Here is a 24,500-nt window from a genome sequence, read left to right as displayed (position 1 = left end):
GGCGGCGGTGTTTGCGTCTACACCAACCAGAATTGGTGTGCGAACACCAAAACCCTGACACACAACTGCTCGACAGACTTGGAATTTCTCACAGTTAGATGTATCCCCTTTTACTTACCAAGAGAAATCTCCTCCATCATTCTGTGTGTAGTTTACCTTCCAACGAATGCTGCGATGATGTCAGCAACACAGAAATTGGCCGATCACATCTTCGTCATGGAAAACTCCAACCCGGACTCTGCAATCCTGGTGTTGGGAGATTTTAACAACGTATTTATGAAGAAAGCTCTTCCTAGATACAAGCCTCAGATTCATATTCCCACAAGGCTGGATAAAACATTGGACCAGTGTTACTCTGCCATTCTGGAGGCGTATCAAGCTCTATTTAGAGCCCCGATTGTTGAGTCTGATCACAACACTACACTTTTCGTTCCTAAATACCGCCAGAAACTCAAAACATTTAAACCAATGACAAAGAGGGTCAGATGGTACTCTCCCCCAGCCATAGACATGTTACAAGACTGTTTTGATATGACTGGAGTGTTTTTGAGCATGATGATATCAACATTTTCAATGACTCTGTAGTGTCTTATATACATTTTTGTGATTTTGTGTGTATCCCCATCAAAACTTTTAACATCAAAAGTTATAGTAACAACAAGCCTTGGCGTTTATACAGGGAGAAAAATGCTGCATTTAGATGTGGTGATAAAGCGCAATACAGACTCCTTAAATATAAACTTCAAAAGGTTATTAAAACAGCTAAAGCCATTTATAGAGTAAAACTTGAAAATAAGCTGCAAGTCCATGACATTAAGGGTGTCTGGCAGGGTCTGCAGACAATCACTACTTATAAGATCAAGCATCATGTTTTAGATTGTGACCCCTCCCTCCCTGAGACGCTTAATGATTTCTACTGCAGATTTGAGTCCAGTGAAGCTCAGACAGACTCTCTCAGTCACCCCCATCTGGGTCTGATTGTTCACCCTCTCTTTTCAATCTCAGAGCATGATGTCAGAAGGTTGCTACACCATCAAAACATCAGGAAAGCAGAGGGGCTTGATGGTATTGCACCAGCTACACTGAGGAGCTTTGCAGACCAGCTTACTCCCATACTCACACACATTTTCAACTGGTCTATCATCTCTTCAATAGTACCCACTTGTTCGGCTATGATTATTCCAGTGCCTAAGAAGAATAACATCACCTGCCTTAATGATTACAGGCCAATTGCACTCATGTCTGTTGTTATGAAGGTGTATGAGCACTTAGTCTGTAGGAACCTAGCGCATATTACACTGGATAATCATCAGTTTGCTTACAGGGCGAATAGGGGAGTGGATGATGCAGTGTCTTTAGGCACACATTTTATTCTTCAACATCTCGAGTGTAAGAACACATATGCCCGTATCTTATTCCTTGATTTTAGTTCAGACTTTAACACTATTATCCCTGTCAGGCTGTATAATTCACTATTAGCCATAGGTATTAATACTGTACTGTGTCAATGGATCTTTAAGTTTTGTCTTGCAGGAAACAATATGTTAAAATTAATAATTACGTGTCATCAACCAGGGTTCTTAACACTGGTGCACCACAAGATTGTGTCCTGTCTCCTCTTATATTTTCTCTTTATACCAATAACTCTACTTCCAATTTAACATCAGTATGATCACAGATGATACCACTGTAATAGGTCTTATCTCTGGTGGGGATGAATCTGGTTATCGGGGTGAAGTTGAACAGCTGGTGAAGTGGTGTCAGATTAATAACTTAATCCTCAATACATCTAAAACTTTAAAGAGATGATAGTGGACTTTAGGAAGAAGGCAGTTCGGCACCTCCCCTCTCCATCAATGATCAGGTTGTTGAGAGGATCTCTTCCTTCTGTTTCCTGAATATCAGTCTCATTGTAAGCAATGCCCACCAGAGACTTTATTTTCTCTGTCAGTTGAGGAAATTTGGGTTTAGTCAGAAAGGCATGATTATTTCTACCGAGCCACCATATAAGGTATGCTGACCTTTTCTATCCTGTCCTGGTACGGTAATGCAACCAGTCAGGGTAAGCAACAGCTAGAGAAAGTAGTGACTCGTTCTTCCCGAGTCACATTAAAGATTAGTTCTAAATGAATGAATTGTTCAAGAACGACACATCACAAGACACCAAAAAAAGAGCTGGTAGGTAACCTTTCGGAGGACGAGCAGACTGGGAAGAATCCTCGGGGAACACAGGGAGAGCGAGAGATCCAATTGCAGATGTCTTTATTGGGATAATCCAAATTGTGGTCGAACAAGCCAAGGTCAAAACCAAAAAAGACAGTCCAAAAATAAACAAACAAAGGGAAGGAACAGGAAAGGGGACTCGGAGGACGAGCAGACTGGGAAGAATCTCGGGGAACGAGAATGCTGGATACATGAAGGGTAAGGACTCCATACAAACAGCAGGGAAAGACTGGTATTTATAGGGAGGCTAATGACAATAAAGTGACTGCACCTGATGCAATTAACAGGAGTGCAATTACTGTGAAGACAGGACCAGACTAGAGGAATTCTAGTGCCTACGGTGAAGTGCCTAAGGGGAAGTGAGCCCACTAGTGGACACCCAGGGAAACAGACTAGACAGCGTGACATTACCCCCTTCTCCACGGAGCAGCTGCCAGATGCTCCACCCGAACCCAAGGGAAAACCAAAAACACAAAGATACCAGGAGGGAGGTGGAGCGGCGGAGGACTAGGGGGAGGGACGGAGGGCCAGGTAAAATGGGGAAAACAGAGACAAGAGGACCAGGTAGAATGGGGAAACAGAGACAAGACGACCAGGTAAAATGGGAAAACAGAGACAAGAGAAGTGCAACACAAAACAAGGAGTCCAGGAGGGTGGTGGACCGGCGAAGGATCAGGGGGAAGGACGGAGGGCCAGGTCCTTAGAGGGAAACAGAATGAAAGACACAGACAAGAAACCCAGGAGGGAGATGGACCGGCGGAGGATCAGGGGGAGGGATGGAGGGCCAGGTCCATAGGAGCAAACAGAAAGAAAGACACAGACAAAAGAACAAAAAAAATAAACACAAAAAACACAAGTCCAAGAAGGACATCAAGTGACGGCCACCAGGGCGGAGCAGAAGATCACCACAACTGTGTGATCGAGGCGGAAGCCCCCCAGGGCGGAGCAGAATACCACCACAACAGTGACTGACCCTGACTCTGGAAAGTCGATGGTGACTAGCCCTGACTCTGGAAGGTCAATGGTGACTAACCCTGACTCTGGAGGGTCCACGAGCCCCTGACTCGACTCTGGAGGGTCCACGAGCACCTGACTCGACTCTGGAAGATCAACAGGAACTAGCCCTGACTCTGGAAGGTCAACGGTGACTAACCCTGACTCTGGAGGGTTAACCGGAACCTGACTCAACTCTGGAAAGTCAACGGGCACCTGACTCGACTTTGGAAGGTCAACAGGAATCTGACTTGATTCTGGAGAATCAACTGGAACGTGACTCGACTCTGGATGGTCAACAGGAACCTGACTCGACTCTGGATAGTCAACTGGAACCTGACTCAACTCTGGAGGGTCAACTGGAACCTGATTCAACTCTGGAGGGTCAACGGGAATATGACTCGACTCTGGAGGGTCAACCGGAACCTGACTCAACTCAGGAAAGCCCACTGTAGCTGCCATCCTCTGCAGTGGCTCCGGGCTGGCGGCCACCTTGTGCAGTGGCGCTGGGTTGGTGGCCATCTTGTACTGTGGTGCTGGCTCAGCAGACGTGACGTGAACAGTCTCTGGATCAGCAGACGTGACGTGAACACTCCTGAGAATCTCTAGGATCTTTGACAGCATGGAGAAATAATACAAAAACGTCTCAGCAGCCATCTTTGGCGTTGGCGCTGAGCTGGCGGCCATCTTGCACCATGGCGCTGGGCTGACGGCCATCTTGTGCAGTGTCGCTGGACCTGCGGCCATCCTGGGCAGTGGTGCTGGGCCGGCGGCAATTCTGCGCAGTGGCTCTGGGCTGGCGGCCATCTTGTGCTGTGGCGCTGGGCTGGCGTCCATCTTGCCTCGTGGCGCTGAGCTGGCGGCCATCTTGTGCTGTGGTGTCGGGCTGGCTTCCATCTTGCCTTGTGGTGCTGGGTTGGCGGCCATTCTGTGCAGCGGGCATCTTGTGCAGCGGCACTGGACTGGCGGCCATCTTGTGCAGCGGCGCTGGCTTGGCAGACTTGCGCCTCCTTTCCCCTCTCCATCCACAATGGTGAGACGGCGGCTCCCATCCGAACTCAGGGTCGACGGGGGGCCATATTGGAGAGTGATGCCGGACCTCCTCTCGACCACTCACTCCTGAGCGACCTCCCCTGGTCCCACGAAACACGACCAGGCGAGTACCCTCGAAACCATTCCTCACCCGCTCGGTGACTGGGGAGGAAATATGAATAGACATACCGCTGGATCTCTTTTGGATGGAGTCCTTCTGTGACGATTGTGTACCCAGAGAGACACAGGGAGAGCGAGAGATCCAATTGCAGATGTCTTTATTTGGATAATCCAAATCGTGGTCGAACAAGCCAAGGTCAAAACCAAAAAAAAACAGTCCAAAAATAAACAAACAAAGGGAAGGAACAGGAAAGGGGACTCGGAGGACGAGCAGACTGGGAAGAATCTCGGGGAACGAGAATGCTGGATACATGAAGGGTAAGGACTCCATACAAACAACAGGGAAAGACTGGTATTTATAGGTAGGCTAATGACAATAAAGTGACTGCGCCTGGTGCAATTAACAGAAGTGCAATTATTGTGAAGACAGGACCAGACTAGAGGAATTCTAGTGCCTACGGTGAAGTGCCTAAGGGGAGGTGAGCCCACTAGAGGACACCCAGGGAAACAGAGACTAGACAGCGTGACAGTTGGTCATGGTTGATTTCAATCGAATGTTCAGTCAACGTTTAATAAAACACAATAAAAGTAAAATACGCTGGGCGCTATCAAACAATAAACAGTCATGGTGATTTGCATATTTTGTATCAGTTTATTTTGTGACAGTGACCACATAGCAAGATTGCACCAAATGACAATATGCACAGAATGTTCCATAATAATAATTGTCTGGTGACACGTTACTTGTTAATGCATGAGAGTAAGTCAGTTATATAGTCAGTTAAATTGTCAGGCCTAACTTAGTCATTTACACGTGAAATGACATGGATGCATTCTGTGCATTTCATTCACAATTTGAATTTTTAATTTTTTTTTAGATTGAGAATAACAGACACACATAAGTGTTTTTTTAAAGGCAGGGAAGAGAGCAGTGCCATGCCATGAACGAAGTAAAGATATAGGGAGTTTCTTTCAAATAAAAAAATAAAAGAATAATTTATTCTCAAATTTAACTTAATGGATATACAGTATACAGGGATGACAAAAAACTAAATTAATCAAATGTGCTTTATACTGCATTTGTTTACAAACAACTTTATTCAAGTTAAAAAAATTATAAAATCAATAGGATTTACGTAATATACTGTAGAATTTAGCTTTTTTTTTTTTTTTTGGACACTAGCGGCCACCCCATTTGGAGGCAGTGCCCCAGCATGGCCCCCCCACTGAAAATGCTCTAGACGCAACCCTGCCTCGCACTATGACTCCAAAAATCATTAAGGCAGCGAGAAACATCATCACTGACCCCTATCACCCAGCACATTTCTTGTTCATTTTACTGCCCTCAGGGAAGAGGTACAGAAGCATCATTAGTAGAACATCACGTTTCAGAGATAGTACCTACCCCCAAGTCATAAGTTATTTAAACATGGTCATGGTTAGAACATTGAATGCTTATATTAAATTAAGTTCATGAACTAGTTGGATGTTTTCCACACCACCAGTCACTTTTGATTACCCCATCTCAACTTCTATGCTTTATTAATATATTTGCATTGTGTCTTTTGCACCAAGCACTTATGGACTGGTTCATAACCCGCTGACACACTTAATGTGCAATATGTGTTGTTCATGTCTGTGTATTGGTTGTTTTGGGGGTATATGTGAGGTATATGTTTTGGAATATGTTGTTATGTCAGTGTATTGTCAGTGTTTGTATTAAGTTGTATGTGTGAGCATACCAAGACAAATTCCTGTCAACTGTAATGTTGAAATGGATAAATAAATGTTGAACTTGAAATCGCTTACCCCAACAAACTACTAACAAATCATTACATCATTAAGGTTCATTTGAAACATGTAAGACAACATATAATAAAATATAACTGAATTCACAAATTTATAAAGACGCTTTGAACCATGTGGCCTAAACATAAGAACATGGTTGGTGTTAACATTATCACTTTATTAGCAGAGGAGAGATATACCCCCGGTTTCAGAGACGAGGCTTAACAAGGAGACCAGGCCCTCATTTTTAATGTAAAACAAAAGCTGTGCACTCTTCTATTTTTAAGAGCTAGTGGTCCAGTCTCTATACACCTCATGCAGTTTCTGGTTCAGCATGTATTTCCTGTTTCCTCCATGGCATCTTCTTAATTGGACCTGTAAAAAATAAATAAATCAAGCACATATCTTGCCATTTCAAAACGACCACAAGCAGCAGATTTACAGCTACAGAACTGTACTGTCATTTTGCATTATTTGTTCAAATGCAACATTTAAAGCTGCAGTCGGTTACTTTTGGTGCTCGCGTTTGGCGGAAGAACATTGTAGCCAGAGCTACTTCTCTTTGTTTACATCTATGGCGAGTCACAAAGATTCTGTGATACTCTGCATTGTTGCCGACCCCAAACAGACTAAAATAGTCTGAATATAAACACTTATTATAGGGGTACCATAGTGATTCAGGATAAGACAAAAACACAGTTTGGAAAATGGATTCATGATGTACTCGCTCATTATATATATTTTTTCACATTTTCAACACAAAACAACTCTCTGGCACAGCCCTGCGCTGATTGGACCAGAAAGAGCCGGGAGCTGTGGATTTTTGCAACACAAAAAAAAACACCGGTAGAAGTGCGCTGATCCATAATGATCTTTTATTAAAAAAAGGCTGGATTCTCTGTCACAGTTTTTTATGCCAGTTGTATCATTTTATTTTGTTGTATTTATCCGTCACACAATGTTCTTCCACCAGATATGAGTGCCAAAAGTTACTGACTGCAGATTTAAGGCAATACCATCTTGGTTGCTGTCAAAGGATCATAAGATAAAAACTGCTTGTTTTCCTGAAGTCACACTGTCCAACAGATACAGCAGCTGGTAAAGTTTCAGCAAGGGCCTGTGTCTCTCTTGCCTCCATTGAGTTTGTACAGAGCCCTAGAGCGTGTGCTGCATATATATATATATATATATATTTATGCATCACCAGCGTTAGTTAGTCCCATTATCACCGCAGTTGTAAAAATCTGCCACCGTCACAGCCCCACTGTAGTCAAATAGGAAAAGTATCACAAAACAGTAAACTAGAATAAAATCTAATCATAAAATTGTCACGGTTCGTGAATGCACCGTCTCCAGCTGTAGTCATGTTATGTCATGTTGATTGGTTCATGTGGGTGTTGCCACTGATCGCCTGATCAGCGGCAGGTGCATCTCATTCCAACCGCCTATTTAACGCCCTGTCTTTCGTCTCCTGTTTGTCAGATCGTTGTTTGAGGTCCTCGTGTCGATGTCTGTTCGTGCTCCTGTGTTCCTGTCCTTGCTCAGTGTCCTGCTTCAGTCTTCATTGGATATTCACAGTCACTCACGGATTATCACCGCCGATCACCGATCTACCATCACCGCCATCGCTACCAACGCACTCAAATCACCTACCCACCTGTCTGTGCTGCCATCGTGGTTCCTGCGTCACTCACCAGCATTCACCCATCACTACTCCTGTCAATAAACTACCTTTACTTGCATCTGCCTCCTGTCCTCCATTGTTAGCGTCACAGAACGATCTGACCAACATGGAGGCAGCGAGTAATCAACCTTCCTCCCTCGAAGTTTTCCTCAGCGCCAGTGTTCGGAGGATGGACTCCCAGGAGCGGACTCTTAACGACACTGGTCGCGCGGTTCAGGCTTTAGTGACGCAGGTGTCCGAGCTCACCCAACAGTTCCAGCTATTACGAGCTCCCACTGCGCCACTCACACCGCCTGTTCCACCAGCACCATCGGAGGCCCCCTCCCAGCCGGAACCACTCCTCCCGATTCCGGAAGCGTACTCAGGTGAACCCGACTATTGTAGAGCTTTCCTTAACCGTTGTGATATGCATTTTGCCCTCCAGCCTAGAACGTTCGCCAGTGAGAGGGCCAAGGTGGCCTTCGTCCTGACCCTGCTCTCTGGCAGGGCGGCATTGCGGGGAACAGCGGTGTGGGAGAACCAGGACCCATGCTGCGCCTCGTTCCAGGCGCTCTCCGCCGAGATGAGACGGGTCTTTGATCGGGCCGCCGCAGGACGGGAGGCGGCCAGGAGGCTGGCGGAGTTACGCCAGCACGAGAGATCCGTCTCGGACTATTCCATCGAGTTCCGGACCCTGGCGGCGGAGTGCCATTGGAACGAGGAGGCGCAGTGGGACATGTTCCTGCATGGGCTGGCTGACCGCGTCCAGAGGGAGATCTACGCCCTGGACCTTCCCCCGTCATTCAATGGACTTATTGAGCTGGCCCTTCGGGTCGACGCACGTCTGGCACGGATGGAGAGGAGGGGGCTACTCAACACCCCATCCAGGGGACCGGCAGACGTGCGGTTCAGCAGCGGGGACGTGGCCAGCCCCGTCTATGATCACGAGCCTATGCAGGTAGGGCGAGCTCGGCTTTCCCGGGAGGAGAAGGAGAGGTGGAGGTCCCTGGGCCCTTGCCTTTACTGCGGGGGAGCCGGACATCAAGCCCACGCCTGTCCGGTAAAAGGCCAGGCCCGGTAGTACGTATGAGGCTACTATCGGGTGGGATCTCCGCCGAGAAGACCTCATCATCATCATCATCATCACCATCATCTTCTACGCTCCTCCCGGTATGGCTGCGGTGGTCAGCACAGACACATCACTGTCAGGCACTACTGGATTCCGGGGCGGAAGGTAACCTCATGGACAGCACATTAGCCCACAAGCTCCACATTCCCCTCAGACCTCTTCCGCACCACATCACGGTTCACGCCCTCACTGGTCAGCAACTTCCCACCATATCATACATCACTGAAGACATTACACTCATCACCTCTGGCAATCACTCCGAAACCATCTCTTGTCACATCCTTGACTCTCCCCTGGCACCCATTGTCCACGGACACCCTTGGCTCCTCCTCCACAACCCTAGCATTGACTGGCTCTCTAACTCCGTTTTGTCTTGGTGTAAAAGGTGTCATGAGTCTTGTCTAGTGTCTGCCTGTCCGTCTGTGTCTGTGTCTGTGTTGCAGGAGGAGGCGGTGGATTTGTCTAACGTGCCCGCTGAGTACCTCCATCTGAAGGAAGTGTTCAGTAAGTCTCGGGCTGCTTCTCTTCCTCCGCATCGTCCTTACGACTGTGCCATAGATTTACTATCAGGTAAGTCTCCGCCTAAGGGCAAACTCTATTCACTTTCTGTTCCAGAGAGGGAGGCTATGGAGAAATATATTTCTGATTCTCTAGCTTTCAAATTCATCCGCCCTTCCTCTTCTCCTGCGGGGGCGGGGTTCTTTTTTGTGGGAAAGAAGGACGGATCTCTGCGACCTTGTATTGATTACCGGGGACTGAACAACATCACGGTAAAGAATACTTATCCTTTGCCGTTGATGTCTTCGGCCTTCGAGAGGTTGCAGGGAGCGTCAATTTTCACAAAACTGGACTTACGCAATGCGTATCATTTGGTTCGGATCAGGGAGGGGGATGAATGGAAGACTGCTTTTAACACCCCCAGAGGGCACTTTGAATACTTGGTTATGCCCTTTGGGCTCTTCAACTCCCCAGCGGTCTTCCAGGCACTCGTCAACGACGTGCTGCGAGATATGATCGATCAGTTCATTTATGTCTACCTGGACGACATATTGATTTTTTCTTCTTCTCTCCAGGAACATGTGCAGCACGTCCAACGAGTGCTTCAGAGGTTGCTAGAGAATGGGCTTTTTGTCAAGGCGGAGAAATGCGAATTTCATGCACAGTCAATTCCATTTTTGGGGTATATCGTGTCGACTGAGGGAATACGCATGGATCCCGAGAAGGTTAAGGCTGTGGTAGAATGGCCAAGCCCAGATTCCCGTAAGGCCCTACAGAGGTTTCTGGGGTTCGCTAACTTCTACCGGCGTTTTATTCGCAACTTCAGCCAACCAGCCGCACCTCTGACCGCCCTGACCTCCGCCAAGATTGCATTCAGGTGGTCGGACACAGCTGAGGCTGTGTTTGCCAAACTGAAGAGCTGTTTCATTTCAGCCCCTATTCTGATTACCCCTGACCCTACACGTCAGTTCGTGGTGGAGGTCGATGCATCAGAGGTGGGGGTAGGAGCGGTGTTATCTCAACGTTCTCCCTTAGACGACAAGGTCCACCCTTGCGCGTATTTTTCATATCGTTTATCTCCGGCAGAACGAAATTACGATATTGGTAACCGAGAATTGTTGGCAGTTAAGATGACATTGGAGGAATGGCGACACTGGTTAGAGGGATCGGGGGTTCCTTTTATAGTATGGACTGACCACAAGAATTTAGAGTACATTAGCACCGCCAAGAGGTTGAACTCCAGGCAGGCTCGGTGGGCACTTTTTTTCGGACGTTTTGACTTTACTATCTCGTACCGCCCGGGTTCCAAGAATATCAAACCCGATTTTTTGTCGCGTATTTTTGACCATTCCGAACGCCCGTCCACTCCCGAGTGTATTTTTCCTGAGACATTAGTGGTCTCCACTCTCACATGGGAGATCGAATCGAAGGTCAGAACGGCCTTAGAAGGGGTAACGCCTCCGCCCGGGTGCCCACCGAACCGTTTATTTGTGCCGGAGGGATTAAGGTCCAACGTTATCCAGTGGGGACATTGCTCGAATGTAGCTTGCCATCCAGGGGTTAACCGTACTAGATTTTTAGTCAAGCAACGAATCTGGTGGCCACTTATGGCTCGCGACATTCACAGTTTTGTTTTGGCTTGCTCGGTTTGTGCCACTGGTAAGACTTCCAATCGGCCCCCTGATGGGTTACTCCAACCGCTGCCGGTTCCTTCGAGACCCTGGTCCCACATCGCTCTAGATTTTATTACCGCCCTCCCGCCCTCCCAGGGCAACACGGTAGTTTTAACCGTGGTGGACCGGTTCTCGAAGGCGGCCCACTTTATTCCCTTGCCCAAATTACCCTCAGCCAAGGAGACAGCGTTGACCGTCGTAGACCACGTCTTTCGTTTACATGGCCTCCCGATAGATGTGGTTTCCGACAGGAGACCCCAATTTGTGGCTAAATTTTGGCAAGAATTCTGTAGACTACTGGGAGCGACTGTAAGTCTGTCCTCAGGGTTTCACCCCCAGAGCAATGGTCAAACCGAGAGAGCCAACCAAGATTTGGAAAGGGTGTTGCGATGTTTGGTCTCCAAGAATCCTTCCTCCTGGAGCCAACAATTGTCTACGGTGGAGTACGCCCACAATACCTTACCAGTATCAGCTACGGGCCTATCTCCTTTTGAGTGTAGTGTAGGTTACCAGCCACCTATTTTTCCCAGTATGGAATCCGAAGTTGCGGTCCCCTCCGCTCACGCGTTCGTCCAGAGGTGCCACCGCACTTGGACCAGAGCCCGTGAGACTCTACTCCAAGTTGGGGCGCGCACCAAGGCCAAGGCCGATTGCCACCGGTCTAGGCCTCCCGTATACGTCGTGGGTCAAAAGGTGTGGCTTTCAACCAAGAATATTCCTCTCCGGTCCGTATCTAATAAATTGGCTCCCAAATTTATTGGCCCGTTTACTGTCACCAAGATCATTAGTCCGGTGGCAGTCCGCCTTAAACTCCCTCCTACGTACAGGAGAATTCATCCCGCCTTTTATGTGTCCAAAATCAAGCCCGTATTTCATTCTCCCATTAATCCGCCTACCCCGGTCCCTCCCCCGCCGCGTCTCGTAGATGGGGAGACCACCTATTTGGTAAATCTTATTCTGGACTCTAGAAGGAGGGGACGCGGATTTCAGTACTTGGTGGACTGGGAGGGTTACGGTCCGGAGGAGAGAAGTTGGGTACCTGCTAGGGACATCCTGGATCACTCCCTTATCGATGATTACAATCGAAAGGTAAGAGATTCTGGGGACGCCAGGAGGCGTCCTTAGGAGGAGGGGTACTGTCACGGTTCGTGAATGCACCGTCTCCAGCTGTAGTCATGTTATGTCATGTTGATTGGTTCATGTGGGTGTTGCCACTGATCGCCTGATCAGCGGCAGGTGCATCTCATTCCAACCGCCTATTTAACGCCCTGTCTTTCGTCTCCTGTTTGTCAGATCGTTGTTTGAGGTCCTCGTGTCGATGTCTGTTCGTGCTCCTGTGTTCCTGTCCTTGCTCAGTGTCCTGCTTCAGTCTTCATTGGATATTCACAGTCACTCACGGATTATCACCGCCGATCACCGATCTACCATCAGCGCCATCGCTACCAACGCACTCAAATCACCTACCCACCTGTCTGTGCTGCCATCGTGGTTCCTGCGTCACTCACCAGCATTCACCCATCACTACTCCTGTCAATAAACTACCTTTACTTGCATCTGCCTCCTGTCCTCCATTGTTAGCGTCACAAAAATTAATTGAAATTTGATTCAAAATTATTTTTGAATTATTTTTGAATAATTTTTAAATCGAATCACGATTTCTCGATCTGATTTTCGTAGTATTAAGAAAGCTAGGAGCTAAACTGCCCTCACCCATTATTTTCTCTTGTATACATGAGTAATTCAATTTCAAAAACAAAATATGCATGTAATAGAAATGTTGTAAAAAAAACTGTGGCTATAATCTGGCATGTTTACTTCTGTTTTTGTTGTTCCAATGCAGATGTTCATTAATGTGCATTGTCCCTATCAAATAAATAAATAAATAAAACACCTGAGGTGTAACGGCCACTCTGTTACACCTTGGGTGTGTTACACCTTGGGTGTGCATTATTTTTCTAATAGTTCAACGATCCAGAGTCAATTATTCCACTTATACTACGGTTACCACACCTCACGACATCGATCCGATGATTTATTTAAAGGGATTCGTCCAGTTTTTGTACTTAAATCACTACTGTGAGTAGGACTATTTCTTCCGCATCTCATCCAATGCCTCTTTTGCTAGTACCAAAACGTTGTTTTAAAGCTGGTAACGGAGGCTTGAGTCATTGATAGCATTCAAATGCAGTAACTAAATTATTAGAAAGAGCAAGAGTATTTTATTTTAACACTGTATTTTGATAGATGTCTCTTCTGTTCTGCTTCAATAAATCTGTAATTACTCCTCTATATTAAAAAATTTTTTTTTTTTTAAATAAAATTACAACTTTTATAAACAATTATAATTAGACCAAATATATTTATGTGTATATATTAGTGTTGTCACGATACCAAAATTTCAGTATTCAGTACCGATACCAGTGAAAATCCATGGTTCTCGGTACCAATTTCGGTACAAAAGCAAAACACAAAAATATGATAATTTAAAAAATAAAAATATTATAAAAAAAAACCTTTTTAACACTAAAAATAAAACCAATGCAATTCTTTATACTTATTTCCAATGGTGTTTAAAGTTTTTCTACAAGTAATATAATTATGAAAAACATTAAACAAGTTTCACCCCAATTTAATTAGTATTTTAATTAAATTTAAACATTTTATTTTTTGGTAAATAAAGGGGATTTTCTATTAAAATTAAAATGGATGAAATATTGTGTGATTTATTTCTTTAAAAAATAAAGTTTTATTAATTTTTTCAACAGTAGTAGCAGTATTCTACTAAATAATAGTAATATTTCTAACACAATGCCTTTATGTAAAAATTAACTTTTATTTTGACAGGTTACCATGAAGACCTTTAAATTGACACTGGTTTTACTCAAACGAAACAGTAAAATGTTTGTGAAGTGACTCAGAACAGTTCTGGTGATGTTGTTTATTTATTTATGTCCTCATTGAGACGGCAGATGCTGAAATTACACCAAGCATCACACGATTCAGTCTATGTAGTAAACAAACCCGCACGTCTCTGCCATTCATTCATTCACACAGAGACGTGCAGAACATGCAGGATTCATATTTCAACCAACTTTTGAGGCTTAACATTTACAGATACTGGTCAATATGGAGATTTGATTTGATTAATTTATGCTAAATTTGACAAATTCCGTGTCTGTCCATATTAATGCTGCGTTCCAGGCTGGTTTTTGAGCCTGTAAGTCACGACTTCGTAACGTTCCAGGCAAGTCACGCCAAACTTCCTGAGCGCAAGAAATTGTAGGTAGATTATTAATTTTATTTCAACGTTTTATTGTTTAAAATCGTTTTTTTCAACGTGTACCACTTGCATAAACACTGCATCCATAGGAAATATTATCCGTAGGGGCTGCCATTGTTGTTTTCGCATAATATGTGACGTCAGAACTCAGAGTACATCGATCTAGTACAAGTCACGGCTTTGACTGCTGTTCCAGTGCACTTTCACGGGTTTAAGGTTGGAAAAACACGGGTTACGGGTTGCCTGGAACGCAGCATAAAATGTAGGTTTCATTTTCATGACCGGATTTTGAGATTCCGTCCACGTTTTCTGCTTTGCAGAAATCACAGCGCTGTATGCGTCAAGAACCGGGTTGAAACCGGGTATTGTGACATTTTCATTTTTTTAGTACCGACTTGGTACCGAAGTACCGGGTCTTTTGACAACACTAGTATATATATACAGTCGTGGCCAAAAGTTTTGAGAATTACATAAATATTGGAAATTGGAAAAGTTGCTGCTTAAGTTTTTATAATAGCAATTTGCATATACTCAAGAATGTTATGAAGAGTGATCAGATGAATTGCATAGTCCTTCTTTGCCATGAAAATTAACTCAATCCCAAAAAATCCCACTGCATTTCATTGCTGTCATTAAAGGACCTGCTGAGATCATTTCAGTAATCGTCTTGTTAACTCAGGTGAGAATGTTGACGAGCACAAGGCTGGAGATCATTAAGTCAGGCCGATTGGGTTAGAATGGCAGACTTGACATGTTAAAAGGAGGGTGATGCTTGAAATCATTGTTCTTCCATTGTTAACCATGGTGACCTGCAAAGAAACGCGTGCAGCCATCATTGCATTGCATAAAAATGGCTTCACAGGCAAGGATATTGTGGCTGCTAAGATTGCACCTAAATCAACAATTTATAGGATCATCAAGAACTTCAAGGAAAGAGGTTCAATTCTTGTAAAGAAGGCTTCAGGGCGTCCAAGAAAGTCTAGCAAGCGCCAGGATCGTCTCCTAAAGAGGATTCAGCTGCGGGATTGGAGTGCCAACAGTGCAGAGCTTGCTCAGGAACGGCAGCAGGCAGGTGTGATCGCATCTGCACGCACAGTGAGGCGAAGACTTTTGGAAGATGGCCTGGTGTCAAGAAGGGCAGCAAAGAAGCAACTTCTCTCCAAAAAAAACATCAGGGACAGATTGATCTTCTGCAGAAAGTATAGTGAATGGACTGCTGAGGACTGGGGCAAAGTCATATTCTCCGATGAAGCCCCTTTCCAATTGTTTGGGGCATCTGGAAAAAGGCTTGTCCGGAGAAGAAAAGGTGAGCGCTACCATCAGTCCTGTGTCATGCCATCAGTAAAGCATCCTGACACCATTCATGTGTGGGGTTGCTTCTCATCCAAGGGAGTGGGCTCACTCACAATTCTGCCCAAAAACACAGCCATGAGTAAAGAATGGTACCAAAACACCCTCCAACAGCAACTTCATCCAACAATCCAACAACAGTTTGGTGAAGAACAATGCATTTTCCAGCACGATGGAGCACCGTGCCATATGGCAAAAGTGAGAACTAAGTGGCTCGGGGACCAGAATGTTGAAATTTTGGGTCCATGGCCTGGAAACTCCCCAGATCTTAATCCCATTGAGAACTTGTGGTCAATCCTCAAGAGGCGGGTGGAGAAACAAAAACCCACTAATTCTGACAAACTCCAAGAAGTGATTATGAAACAATGGGTTGCTATCACTCAGGATTTGGCCCAGAAGTTGATTGAGAGCATGCCCAGTCGAACTGCAGAGGTCCTGAAAAAGAAGGACCAACACTGCAAATACTGACTCTTTGCATAAATGTCATGTAATTGTCGATAAAAGCCTTTGAAACGTATGAAGTACTTGTAATTATATTTCAGTATATCACAGAAACAACTGAAACAAAGATCTAAAAGCAGTTTAGCAGCAAACTTTTTGAAAACTAATATTTATGTAATTTTCAAAACTTTTGGCCACGACTGTATATAGCATTTTAAATTCGTTTAAAGGCCATGTTGCAGGTTAACCACCACTTTCGATTAATGGGTACATAAATCACTCAAGATATGTATATCATTTTTAAAATGTCTCAAAAATATCCACCAAAGGTCCAACAAAGGTCTTAAAGACCTATTTTTTAAGGTTTTGGTATTAACGGTTTTTTTTATGCAACTCGGCGATGACGTCACGTTGGGGAGAAGTCGAGGAAAGGTAGCCTCAGTCTAGTATCAGAACTAACGTTATAGCGACTGGGATGAGGAAGAGGTGGCAAGAGCCAACATGTATGATGACCTGCAGCTGTGTAATTTCGAACCTGCCAGACCTGAGAGGGCAAATTAGAAATTGCCAAGAACCGATGTCCGTCAAAGCCTATTAAATGCATGGTCCGAGGAGAATGGTTGAGTGGAGAGTTGAAGTGTCCTGGTGAGTTGCTATCGTTTAGCATCGCAGCAATGAGCACTGGAGCTAGTCTACAAGCAGCAGTGCACAATAACGACACACACACACACATATATATATATATATATATATATATATAATATATTATTATTATTATTTTTTATTTACTGTCATTGAGTAGCACCGAGTGAAAAATCAACGTTTTCTTTATATCTAATGGCAGTGATCATGACGTTAGTTCAGATAAGTACCGGTAACCTTTGTCATAGTGTCGTAGAACTGGTAAACGTTGTCTTTGTCATCTAGAAATAGAAGGCATCATGCTAGCTATATGGACTTTTCTAAGCGTTTATCTCTTCCTCCGGTAAAAATGTTGTTGCAAACGTAGCAGGTGCTTGTGTGGGTGCTGTCCCATGGAAACTGCGCTGAAAAGCTTGTGCTGTAGGGAAGTGAGTGCGTTTGGGTCGCTGTTGGTCGATATCTATCTGTCTGTCTGTCTGTCTGTCTATCTATCTATCTATCTATATATGTAGTCTATCTATCTATATCTATGTATTTATCTATAATCTGCGCTATCTGAATACTCTCGTCTACTACTCGTCTCTCTCTAGTCACTCTCAATGCTCTCAAGGCGGCTTTGGTAAATTCTCTCCCCAACGTGACGTGATGCAATGCATTGTGGGGGAAAGGAGACCACTGTAAGATAGTACCTACTTTTTCGTATTATATTCCGTTTTGTGATACCCAACAACATAAAATACAATGGATAACAGTTTAAATGTTTATTACCAACAAGCAAATTGCACAAATTCGTAAAAAAATGTACCCTGCAACACGGCCTTTAACCTACAACTTATGATAACCAATGAATCATCATGACAAGTTCTTCATGATTACTGCATATAGATTTTTAAAAGTCATATACAAGTACATATAATATAAAAGTCATTTATAAATACTACTTTCACAAATAAAATTGTGTAACTGCTAAAACGGTTAAGAGCTTAGGATAACTAAAAAAGAATATGTATGATCGCCTTTAAGGTATGTGTTGGGTTTAATTTATATTTAGTTACAGTTTATGATTCTCAAACAATTCTAAGAATCAGAACTTTAAATTATACCCTGATAATTTATTTATTTATTTATTTAAGATTTATATGACCTTGGAATGCACTCTTATGAAAAACAACCATGGTATTACTGTAATATGAATAAAAAAACATGGTAAATTGATTATCATTTGAAAATATAATGTTTTTAAAAATAGTTAAATGAATGTAAAATAATCTTTGGTAACTGTGAATTTACTAAAATATCATAGTAAATTTATGGTAGCCTACCTTTATATTCGGTTTTGTTTAGTCTCGTGGGCAGCGTGATACCATGCTCCTCCACCTTTTTTCCTGGTTTGCTCCGCCTCTTCCCCGTGAGCAGGTCGCGTCACCGGCGCTCAATTCAGCGTCTCCCAGGGAATCACAAACCTCAATCTGGCCTCTTAATCACACGCCACGCGGTGCAAGAAAATTAGCACGTTAACATAATCTTTTCCCTAACGTGTAAACACGTTAAATTCTTTGCCGACAGTTTAAGTTTATCAGTGTTTTCGCCATATTTTTTGGAAAAATACATCAATTAAACACATAGACATATCCTAAAAACATTCAAAAACTAAATTATTTGATTTTTCATGAAGGATTAAACGGCGATGTCTTTTTTTGATTATTGATTTATCAAAATAATATGAAAGAAACTGTCTAATTACCTGTACCGATTGATGAATCCGTCGATGAAGATTGATTAACGGTGATTAACTTTGGTTTGGTCAGGTGATTCGTGTATGAGCAGTAGGTAAAGTGTGTGTGTGTGTCGTGTCGGTCGGTGTGTGTAGTTCCATGGTCAGACTATAGGGGCGTTGTAGAGCAGCGCTGCCACACACACATAGATATCCAGTTTTTGTTCATGAGCCTATTACAAGCAAAACATTGTGGGGACCGGGGATTTGGAGTGTGCTAACATGTTGAGGTACCCACTTTGTAATAAAAACAAACAAACACACACACACACACACACAGTCAGATCATCTACAGACACACGTCAACATTGTGAGCAGCTGACTGTAAAGGATCTCTTATATGTTCTAAATACCTCAGTATCTCCAGCTGACAGTTTGGCATCTTCAGTCCATCAGAAATAAACTTTAGACCAGAGTCCTGCAGGTCATTGTTATTCAGATCCAGCTCTCTTAGGACACAGTTTGAGGATTTTAGAGATGATGACACAGTTTCACAATGCTGATCTGAGAGATCACAGCCAGAAAATCTAGAAGACATTAAATAAAATGTAAGAAATAACAAATGAATAAAGACATGTACGGAGGGTTGCCAGTTTAAACAACTGTTTTGTCTGTATGAATAAGAGATAAGAGGGAATGTTTATGGAAATCCAAGGTTTATGGAATGTTGTTGTGAATCATTTAATATAACTCTGGAATAGCCTTCCTGATAACATTCAGGGTTTAGACACACTCTTGTCAGTTTAAATCTAGATTAAAGACTCTCTTTGGCCAAGCATTCAAATAATGCATATCATAATCTTGGACTGCAGTTATATTTGATCAAATACACATTATTATTCTTTATCTTGGGTTAAAAATAATAATAATTTTACTTGGTTGGAACAGCAGCTATGCTAATTATATCTCTTATTTGTTTTCTGTTTCTGCCACAGGGGGTGGGGGGGGTGGTCGGGGGGGTCCGGACCCCCCCTGTCTGAGGGTTGCCCCCCCCCTGAAATATAATTGAAATATGTGTATTGTAAATAATATAATGATATATAGTTAAACTAATGTAATCGCTGTAAGCGATTATAACAGGCGTTTACCTAGCTTTTAGATTTTCCCGCGTTCACTGTGATTTAGTTGGTTTCAGTGGCGGCTCGTCATGGGAGACACAGTTTCCCCCAAATTTTGAGGTGAAAATGAGGTAGATTTAATGTTAATAAAATTCACTATTCATTTCAGTTCATGTCTCAGAATGTATATAATTTTGTTTGTAATTTCACAATTGTAATACCATTACATGAAAGCTCCGCTTTTCTATCGCGAATGTGCTGAATCTGCTGATGTAATTACAACCGCTAACTGAAAGAGAAGGGGGGGGGGCAGGGCAACCAATCAGCATCGAGTGTTCACTTTCAACACTGAGGAGTGCTGAGAAAAGTAACATCATAGAGGAGGCTAGCCTCCTTTCTGGAATATCAACCAACCATTATAGAGACGTAAATTACGTGCTATTAGTTTGAACCTGTTTTATACAGTATATGTATTATCAGCTGGGCTGATAATTTACCAAGTATTTATAATGAGTAGCGATATTGAATATATTTTCTTTACGGTTTCTGACTAAAAGCTGCAAACAAGCCATTTTAAAGTGGTTAATAAAAAATAATAATAATAATAATAACAATTGGCAGGGATCCCCAGACCAATACAATTAGTTTGCCTCCTCTATTTTAAAATTTACAAGCCGCCACTGGTCGGTTTATTTCATTTAATATAGTTAATCTAATATAACATCATACTAAGAGTGCAGTTGTTCTCCAGATATTAGCATAACAAATGTAATTTAGATTTTTATAAAAATTGAATAAACAAGAAGTTAATATTAAGTGCATTTTAGGCACCATATTGCCTGTTTTAGCTCTTTCACCAACGAAAAAAGTTGAAAACTAAACTAAAGCAGTAACAGCACTAATTGCGTCTTTGGGAAACACACTGAGGAGGTGTTTCCTAACTGAATGAATCCACTTATTGAACAAATCAGTCATTGACGATTGTTTTTTCCCCTGTCTTTCACGTCTATACCGATCTCACTATACAGTTGTGTGAGGGTGTATGTTTAAGAGTGTGTATGCCTTCATTTTGCTAGGCATGGCAAATGTTTTTATATATGCATGTTTTAATTATAACTGAAGCAACAACATTGCTATTAAATGTGCTATATAAATAAATAAAAGTTGAAGTTAAGTTCAAATTTCCATTGTATTTTGGTGGCTTGATTGTGTAAACAACTTCAAAAACATTGCAAAAAAAATTTGTTTTGAAGAATGTTTTGGTCAATTTAGTCAGCTTTTTCATTGAACCAGAAAGAAACTTTGAGAAGAAGGATAATGGAATAGTCTCCATGCAATAGTAGTAAGGCTTTCCTCTCTGTACACATATTCTTAAGTACAATTTTGCCTGTTTTATTGGTGTCCCCTTCAAAACTTGCTTGTGAGAAATATTATGTTTATTGTACCCCCCAACATTTAGATGAGATTTTCGCCCCTGCATTCAGTGGTAACTAGGATTTACACAAACTTCAATCTGGATCCAGAACACCTGAGAAGAGATGATGCCAACCCTGAAACAACATACAGAACTACCAAATTTTGCTATAAGTTTGATTGCATAATATATTAATAACTGCTAATAGTGTTCATCGTCTATTTGATTGTATATTTAATAGATTTTTCTATACATTTCCGCCATATGCACATAAACTTGCAGTCATCACTGATAAGCTACTCTTAAATATTGTAGAAAATAAATTTTCTGTAAAGTTGCTTTGCAATGATTTGTATCGTAATAAGCACTATACAAATAAACTTGAATTGAACTGAATTGAATATAGCATTAACTTATTGAGTTTGTGTTTATCAGACACAGCCTAAGCATTGAGACATACGCAACTAAGACTTTACATTAAACTACTGTATGCTCCTGTTTTACCATCATCACTTCATCTCCTGCTTCTGCTCTTCTCTGTTTTTTCTCGGGTAACTTCTTAGCTGATAGAAGACTATTAAACACTTGTTTTGGGTATTTTTCGGTACCAGACAAGACTTTCTGTTAACAGGTTTTGGGTATCAACAGCTCTGTCGTCTAGTAGTCTGGGGCTGGATCTTAATTATCTGGCAGATATATTTTCTTTAAGCAAAAACTAACAAACCTTTGATACTTTTTTTAGAAAACACGTCAATTTAATTTATCTTGATTCAGGCATGTTTAAATGTATTTTCATAGTATTTTAGTATTTTCCAGAACAAACAAGCAGCAGAGTAAAACTCAAGACTGAATGCATATGCTTATGTTTTATGGTGACTGAACTGCCCTGATCCCCAAACCGTCTGACTGGAATCAAACAAATGTATAGGAGATGCCAATAAATATCAGCATGTTATTTAATGCACATCTCGTCAGTAAAGCTGGTCAGTGAACAACGGCTCTGTGTAGTAAATGCTGCTTTACTTGAAACCACGCATGTGTAGAGATTTACCGCTGATTACAGAACCAGCTTTACTGACTAAATGCTTATTATTATTGTCCAATGTTTATCATACATCAAATGTACATTTTACACTGCTGGAGAATATCTGTTGCTCAGTGTGAAATGGACATGCTCTACTTTAAAGAACAATTAAGGTGAAATTTCTATCAGTGTGTTTCAGGATGGCTGATCTCACACAAATTTCTGCATTAAATCAATAAATAAAAATGTAAATGTGTAGAACAATCAAATTTGTTGGGGATTTGAACCCGTGTCACTGATATTGTTGACCAGCGCTTGAGCATTAGACTACTGATTACATTTTGTTGAAATGCTCTTCATTCCGCTCACTTCACAATCATAAAGGCAACAGCCTCCGACGTCACTACCGGCGCAACTATAAACAAGCACCGGGAGTGCACGTCATTCATCTTCGTCTTCACTGACTGTTTTGTTTGAAGCGTGCATCTGAAAGAACCGGTAAAAGCGATCTTTCTCTGTTTATCATGGCGACAACTGGCAAGAGTTTAGACAATGTGTGCATCCGTGTTGGCGTTATTTGACACCCAATGACACACGCGAACTTTGTGTCATTTGTTTGGGTGAAGAGCACGCACGCGATGTCTTTGAGGAGGCAATCTGCATGCATTGTGAGCGTTTTTTCAATAGAGAAAGCTCCGCTCTCGTTCGTCTCTCTTCTGAAAAAAAAAAGGCAGCCATCTGCTTCCCGTGGTTCAGGACCTGTTGCTGCTGAGGCACGGAGGAGAATGAGCTCGTGAGAATACAGGTGGATCTGTCTGAATGGTTTAAAGAGGGATTTTTCCTTTCAGGCTCATAATGGCGGCGGACGAGAGAGAGCCTCGCGAGGATGATGTTATATCTTTAACACTTTCTGATACTGAGGTTAGTGCTCTGCTGGGTTTTTACCCAGGAAAAGCAGGAGATAAATATTTGAGGATGGTGAAGAAGCTGAGGCTGAGCCTTCTCAATTCTCCTGCCCTGCGTATGTAGAGCTGTTGGAGGTTATCTAGCTTTTTGATCATAGCCCTCCAGCTCAGATGAGCCTTCCATTTCTGCTTGATCTCCATAAAGAGATCAAAGAGAAATGAAAGATGCCGTTTTCTTCTCGTATCCATCGGTTTCGGCATGAAAGGAATCTGCCAACACAGGGATGATGCGTGAAAGCGGCTATGAGGGGATGCCCCCTGTAGAAAGAGCAAAAAAAAAAAAATGCTTTCTGCAGGGGAAACATCCTCTCTTTATCACCCTCCTTGCAATCTAAGCCCCTTCAGAAAATCATCTCGCTTAAATGGCAAGGCATACGCAGTAGCAGGTCAGGCTGTGGCTTTATTACACACGATGCTGGTGCTTCAAGCATATCAGACTGATCTGCTAAGAGACCTGGATAGAGGCAGGGGCCTTTTTTCTGATCAGGTAGCTGAGCTGCGCCGCACCACGGATCTCTCTCCGTGCTACCAAGCAGGCCGCCTCCGCCATGGGCGGGACTATGGCGGCCATGGTGGCAGCGGAGAGACATCTGTGGATGAACCTGGCAGACATGGGGAGGCTTTCTTCTCGATGCTCATGTTTCACCTTTTGAAATTTTCCGTATTTCCGTTGAGACGAAGGCGCGCTCTGCTGTTTTCAGATCCTTCATTCCACGAAGGTCCAGGTCTGATCCCGAACAACATAGGGGTCATGACCTGTCTCGATCTGAGGATCAAAGATGAGCACAGAAGGCTAGTGTCGCAACTCGCGCTCCTCCCCCAACTGCGGGCAGGGGTTAGAGGAATCGTGGGTCACGAGGAGGTAAGCAGAACCTAAGGGATGGTAAGAGTGATACCGAGGTATCTGCTCGTTCCCTTTGTGGATTTTTAACCCTCTGGAGTCTAAGAGGTTATCAGGAGAAAATAGCCTCATAACGCGTATATGCGTTAATCGACTTCAGAGGGTTAACTTCTGGTTTTATCCTCCCCTCCCTAATTCCCCTGTAACCACCAGCTCTCCACCTGATCAAGGTTAGGTGGAAACCTCTCGCATAACAGTCTCTTATGCTGGACCTATAATGTTTTTTATGGTTCTATGTTCATAGCAACCACCCTACTGATGGTCCAGACTAAAAGGAGGCGCCCCTTGAGCGGGGCTCCAGCGCAGGAGGGTGGGTGAGTAAATGTAACCCTCTCTGTATATACTTGTGTATTAAATTGCTGGTGGTTACGCACCTTAGGGGTGCTGTCGCATTTAGCGGGAAATGGAGGTGGCAGTTACAGAAGTCGTCTTGTATATGCTGCCTCAGGTGATGCTCCCCTATGTAACTATCGTTACATTAGTAACCTGAGACAGTATTGTGCTGAAAGTTCTGTGCTGACTGTGAGATATG

The 24,500-nt window shown here is 43.1% G+C and overlaps 1 protein-coding gene across 5 annotated transcripts in view; it reads right to left on the bottom strand.

Annotated features, from left to right (window-relative positions):
• Window positions 1–24,500, bottom strand: part of LOC132099127 (NACHT, LRR and PYD domains-containing protein 3-like) — a 151,617-nt gene that overhangs the window by 20,412 nt on the left and 106,705 nt on the right. For 4 of the 5 annotated variants that reach the window (XM_059505581.1, XM_059505582.1, XM_059505584.1 and 1 more), the window contains one exon: window positions 18,960–19,133. The exons of the other annotated variant lie outside the window; for it this stretch is intronic. In XM_059505581.1, coding sequence (XP_059361564.1) covers window positions 18,960–19,133 — 174 coding nt within the window. The remainder of the gene's footprint in view (window positions 1–18,959; window positions 19,134–24,500) is intronic. 5 annotated transcript variants of the gene reach the window in all.

This window comes from Carassius carassius, chromosome 22, assembly GCF_963082965.1.
Source record: "Carassius carassius chromosome 22, fCarCar2.1, whole genome shotgun sequence".
Lineage (NCBI taxonomy): Eukaryota > Metazoa > Chordata > Actinopteri > Cypriniformes > Cyprinidae > Carassius > Carassius carassius.
The sequence above is the reverse complement of the archived record's forward strand: the minus strand, read 5'-3'. Positions and strand labels throughout refer to the sequence as shown.